The following is a 5,576-nucleotide window of genomic DNA, read 5'->3' as shown; positions in this document are numbered from 1 at the left end:
CGTTTTAACTCCGTATAAATCCGTAGTAATTCGTATGTATCAATTTGTCAAGGATTGTTTCGATTTGATACGGAGAGCTACGTGATTATACGGTTCTAGTACGTATTTACTACGGATAAGAAGAGTTTGCTGAGATCTTTTTACGGTGCGACACGGGCCAATTACGTTTTATTACGAATAACAAAGGAATCTTAAGATTTATTACGTTTTTATACGTTTTATAGCGACACTGTACGGAGTACGAAGGCACAAGGCAAAATTCTAGGATAAAGCGTTGCCATGCTTGCCATGCTTATCATTTTAATGTCAGTCATTCAGCTGACATTTATAAAGCCTATAAAAACTGTGTGTCTGACCATCAGTAGCAAAATTTTTATCAAACATGAATAATCAACAACTGATGCTTGCTTTGGAAATGCTAGAACTAGACATTGACATTTCACAAAATGCCAGGGCAATGATTCAGGCCATCCAAGACCAGAGACGTGATCGAAGGCAGCGGAGATGGTGGACGAGAGATTGGCTTCTCCGAAGACCTATCCATGGCCAGTATGAAGCCTTAATGTCCGAGATGTATGCAGAAGATCCATCTGTATATAGGAATTTAGTACGAGTGGACCCTCTTATGTTTCAAGAACTGTTACACATGGTTACTCCAAAGATTAACAAGCGCAACACTTGGTACAGGAAATCTATTGACCCTGGTTTGAGACTAGCAATTACTCTGAGGTACCTAGCTACGGGGGACAGCTACCACACACTGATGTATGGTTTCAGAGTTGCCCACAATACAATCTGTGGTATAGTAAGAGAGGTATGCGAGGCCATAGTGTCTGTTTATTCAGAAGACGTTCTCTTGACACCCACGGAACCTGAACAGTGGAAAGCTATAGCAGAACAGTTTGAGGCTAAGTGGCAGTTCCCCCACACACTAGGTGCTCTCGACGGAAAACATGTACCCATTAGGTGTCCAAAAAATGGAGGATCGTTGTATTATAACTATAAAGGTTACCACTATATTGTACTGATGGCTCTAGTTGTCGCTGACTACAAGTTCCGATGGGTTAATATTGGCGCTCAAGGTGGATTTTCGGACGCCCAGATTTGGAACCAGAGTGATCTTAAACAAGCGATTGAAAGAGGATTAATAGGACTGCCAACAGCGACCCCTTTTCCCGGTGATGATAAACCCATTGGCTACTATATTATCGCAGATGATGCTTTTGGTATGAGGACCTGGCTTATGAAACCTTTCTCTAGACGAGGTCTTTCTTATGACGAGAGGATTTTCAACTATCGGTTATCTAGAAGTAGAAGAGTTGTTGAAAATGCGTTTGGTATTCTTGCAAATCGATTCAGATGTTTACTGTCAGTCATGAATCAGGAGCCCGAAACTGTGCACGTCATAGTTTCAGCCTGCGTGTGCCTTCATAACATCATGAGAATGAGATACCCTGGGGACCAGAACCTTCTACTTGACCAGGAAGACGAAAGACACCAGGTAATTCCTGGGGCATGGAGAGATGGCGTTAACATGGATGGTTTACAGATTACCAGGGGTGGAAATATGGACACATTTGACGCTAAACAGCAGAGGCTTTATATAAAACATTACCTTAATTCCCCAGTCGGGTCTGTTCCATGGCAGGACAAGATGATATAATGACTGTTCTAAAGTATTGTTAAAAAGTCAGAAATAATCAATGGATTATTACAACTTTCTTATCATTAAAACATAATTTGGTCATTGCTTGCTTATTAATTTGAGTGTAGAAATAGTAAATATTTGTCAATAGCACGCTTTGCATTCTCAAAGTTGAAGTTATTAAAACAAATTAAAAATGGACTTTGAGATTTGAATGCCCCTTTTACTCTTTCGTTCTTACAACAATGTACCGGATTAAAAATATTTTAGACACATCAATGACGATCTAGCTAAAAATTGATAGGTGAAAGTAAATAAGAACATGAAGTGTATAGAAAACTACAAAACCAAGACCAATCTATTTATTCATATGCCGAAACTCAAATCTTTTGCATATAAACGTACAGACAATTTTACCAGAACGACCCAGGTTTCATATTTTTGATTATTACATCATGTATTTGTGTATACAGCCTCATACAATTTGGAGTAATTTACTGAAAAATTTTGCGGAAACAGGCAAATAGCTAAACTAAAAGACAACAAACAATAAAAAAAACAAGAAACCAAGAAGAGCATGAAGATGATAGGGTTGACTCTATATCGCCTTCCTCGTCCTCAGGAACGTGTAAAGAGCCAGATATGACAAAAAATAAGAAGAGCGCAAATAAAGAAAATACTAGTTATACAAGTTTCATCCATCGCCTGGTTTTTACTTTTTGCAATTACTCGTTTACAAGATCTTTTTTTGGGTGGCATCTTTATTCGATAGAGTTGATTAAGCGAAGGGATTTTTTTATTAGATGCGGCTAAAAGTTTTTCTCTTTTTTTTCCAAACTCTATCGAATTTTACGTTTGGAAAAGAACTGAACTGGTGCACGGATTCCACGGACTGTGCAATAATCGTGATTGTCCGAGAAGCCCCGTAGTGAATCGTGGCGTCCCGTAAAAGACCGATTTTATCCGTATTAATCCTTACCTACACCGTAGCAAACTGTATTCATCCGTAGCGCAGTCGACTTGGCACTTGTCACTCCGTATTAAGTCGTATTATTTCCGTATTAAAACCGTATTTTACCGAAGCAAACCGTTTCAAACAGACACTAAATTTATCTTTTTTCTACCCTATTCTTGTAAGTACGTAACAATCCGTATCCATTCCGTAGTGCATCCGTACTAACTCCGTATCAATTAACGATAATTAGATTTTCCGGTGTCAACCGTGGAAAATATTCCGTAGTAGAACCGTGGAGTTGATCCGTGAATGTGTGACTGGGGCATAAAAGTTCTTAGAAGTCAGCAAAATGTTACGTTGTTGTAAATAAAAAAAAAATCATAATCCACGGGATACATGCTTATTTTTTTCTGTAAAAAGGATAATTTACAAAATCAAATGAAATTAAAAAAAAAATCAATCCTCTTTCAAGCCATTCGAGTTATGTTTGTTAACCCCCCCCCCCCCCCCTTCTAGAAAGCTATACCAATTAGCTAGTTAAAAACGCATCAAAAGTCTGCGAATTTATTTAACGTTATTGTACATTTTTGAAAAAAGAAAAATGATAATCTACGGGATGCATGCTTATTTATTTGTGTCTGAAAAGATAATCTACGAAGTAAATTTATAATGATGAATCATTGTTGTGGTGAAACCTGGAAGATGAGTTTCGCTAAATAATAGTTAAGTGGGATTAAATACACTTAATGGTGTGGTCAGAACTAAAGAATTTGAAAGGTTTGTTAAACACATCCCGCCCCCCCCGCCCTCCGGCTGTGACCCAATATTTTTTTAAACAGGTGTGAAATATGAAATTAAATAGCATGATTGCCATTAATTGTGAATTTGGTTCAAATAACAGGAGAAATAGTTTTTTTTAAACAGATTTTGTAACAAGGGGTTTGTATCTCTCTCTCTCTCTCTCTCTTTTCTCTCTCTCTCTCTCTCACGAAATTTCATTTACACACATTACAGAAAAGAATTATTAACTTATTAGAACAATAGTTGAAAAAAAATTATTAAAAGAATTACTTAACAGATTAATTGGATTTAGCGATGTAAATAAACATAAATACTAGAGTAATAAATACAAGTGTTTTCTTTTTTTTACAGATAATGTATTAAGGGGTCGGAAATTATTGTCCATTGATTTCTCTCTCTCTCATTTTGGCATTTGAATTCAGAATCGTTTTTAATAAAAATAGAATTACTTAATAAAATAAAGGAAACTTATTGAAATAATTACTTAATACACTGAAAGAATTATTGAAAACATAAATACAATGTACTCGTCTGTGAAAAGAATGTTTTCTGTAACGAGAAAGCGCACGGAAATTATTGTATTGATTTCATGTTTCTGCTGCCGATTTTCGTATTTTTTGTTTACTGATATTTTTCTTCTGAAGCAAACGTTTGAACGGTAACATTATTATTTTAAAAATAAAAAACAATGTACATATCTAATTACTAGGAATTAAAGAAGCAGGAAGAGTCATATCTATTTCTATATATTTCTATATAGATCAATGAATTAAAAATAAGTTACATATGTGCGTAGCGTTATATGTATAGAACAAGTATATACCCGATATATATATTAATTCCTTTTAATTATCTTACAACTTTATTTGAAAGTGAAAAAAATATTTCATTTAATTTTTTTTTCCCGTTTTAAAATGAAGGTTCAGCATACGTAAAAAATAAGCACGGAAATCTTTACGAGTTCTATATATATTAATATATGTACATCGGTGGGATGAGGTTTTTTCTTCCTTTCATTTTTTTTTTCATTTTTCCTCAATCACCGCTGTAGTGTAAACTAATGTTTAAATTGAAACCGAGAAATTAATTTGTTAAAAGCGGAAATAAAATTATATACGTGCATTAAGTACTTCAAAAGTCATTTGAAATGAATTAATTTTTAGCAGCCAATCAAAAATTAAAGCCAATAGGCTCCGCCCACTTCATTTGCATACCGTTTCCCAAAGCGCACCGTTCACTAAACGAACCGTTCCGTGCAAGAAACGAAACGTACCGTCTACAAAGCGTACCGTTCCGTGCACAAAGCGAACCGTTCCGTGCACAAAGCGTACCGTTCCGTGAACAAAGCGAACCGTTCCGTGCACAAAGCGTACCGTACTGTTCACAAAACGAACCGTTCCGTTCTCAAAGCGTACCGTTCCGTGCACAAAGCGTACCGAACCGTACCGTTCAAGTGGTGTAGTAGCACGGTTTAGGGTCTGTATTTTAATTATATATAATAACTTTTTTAGCTGTCATATTTTTCATAAATCCTGTTTACATGGTTTAAAATATATATATGTACATGAGCATTAAGCATATGTATTTTTCCTAAAGTACTGAATATTTTTCAGTGTTTTAATGAAAAATGTCTTTATAAATTCCATTTAATTACATATTAAAGCCAGCAACAAATAATGCCACATTCAGCCCAAATCATGTAGGACTTGTCTTTCTTGGGACCAAGTCTGGAAGTTCAAATCAACAAGGCATTTTTTTTTTTTACATGTTAACGGCATATTTTCCTTAAATTGTGTTATATGATGAGTTTAAAGAATTTAGATGGTTATATTTTAATTATATATAATAACTTTTTTAGCTAATTATATGAGATTAAAGGCAATATATATCAATATATAATAGGAAATTTGTTTTATGGAGATAAAAACATCTAGAAAAGTTTTTTTTACGTCAGCTTAAATATATGTACATGTAGTATATTTTAATCATTTCAAATTATTTTCTCTGTCTGCTTAACGTCTACCAAATGGAGACATATAAAATGATTAATTTATAATAAATAAAAGTTGCAACACTTTAACAAAGTTTTTCTCACGAATTTCTTAATTTATATATGTAAAGTCAAAATAAACACAATTCGTTGGCATATTTAATGCTTAGTGGAAATAATCAAAT

At 34.6% G+C, this 5,576-nt stretch overlaps 1 protein-coding gene across 1 annotated transcript; it reads left to right on the top strand.

Annotated features, from left to right (window-relative positions):
* Window positions 1-382: 382 nt before the first annotated feature.
* Window positions 383-1,663, top strand: LOC134247108 (putative nuclease HARBI1). The gene has a single exon (XM_062729447.1). It carries the CDS (start codon window positions 383-385, stop codon window positions 1,661-1,663), a length of 1,281 nt encoding a protein of 426 aa, XP_062585431.1.
* Window positions 1,664-5,576: the final 3,913 nt, after the last annotated feature.

This window comes from Saccostrea cucullata, unplaced genomic scaffold (genome assembly GCF_032062105.1).
Source record: "Saccostrea cucullata isolate Sc308-1 unplaced genomic scaffold, CSIRO_AGI_Scuc_v1 ctg19401, whole genome shotgun sequence".
NCBI lineage: Eukaryota > Metazoa > Mollusca > Bivalvia > Ostreida > Ostreidae > Saccostrea > Saccostrea cuccullata.
Note: the sequence above shows the minus strand (reverse complement) of the source record. Positions and strands in the feature narration are given on the sequence as shown.

Coding starts and splice junctions, on each gene's coding strand:
- LOC134247108 (XM_062729447.1), top strand. CDS start 383: ATGAATAATCAACAACTGATGCTTGCTTTGGAAATGCTAGAACTAGAC.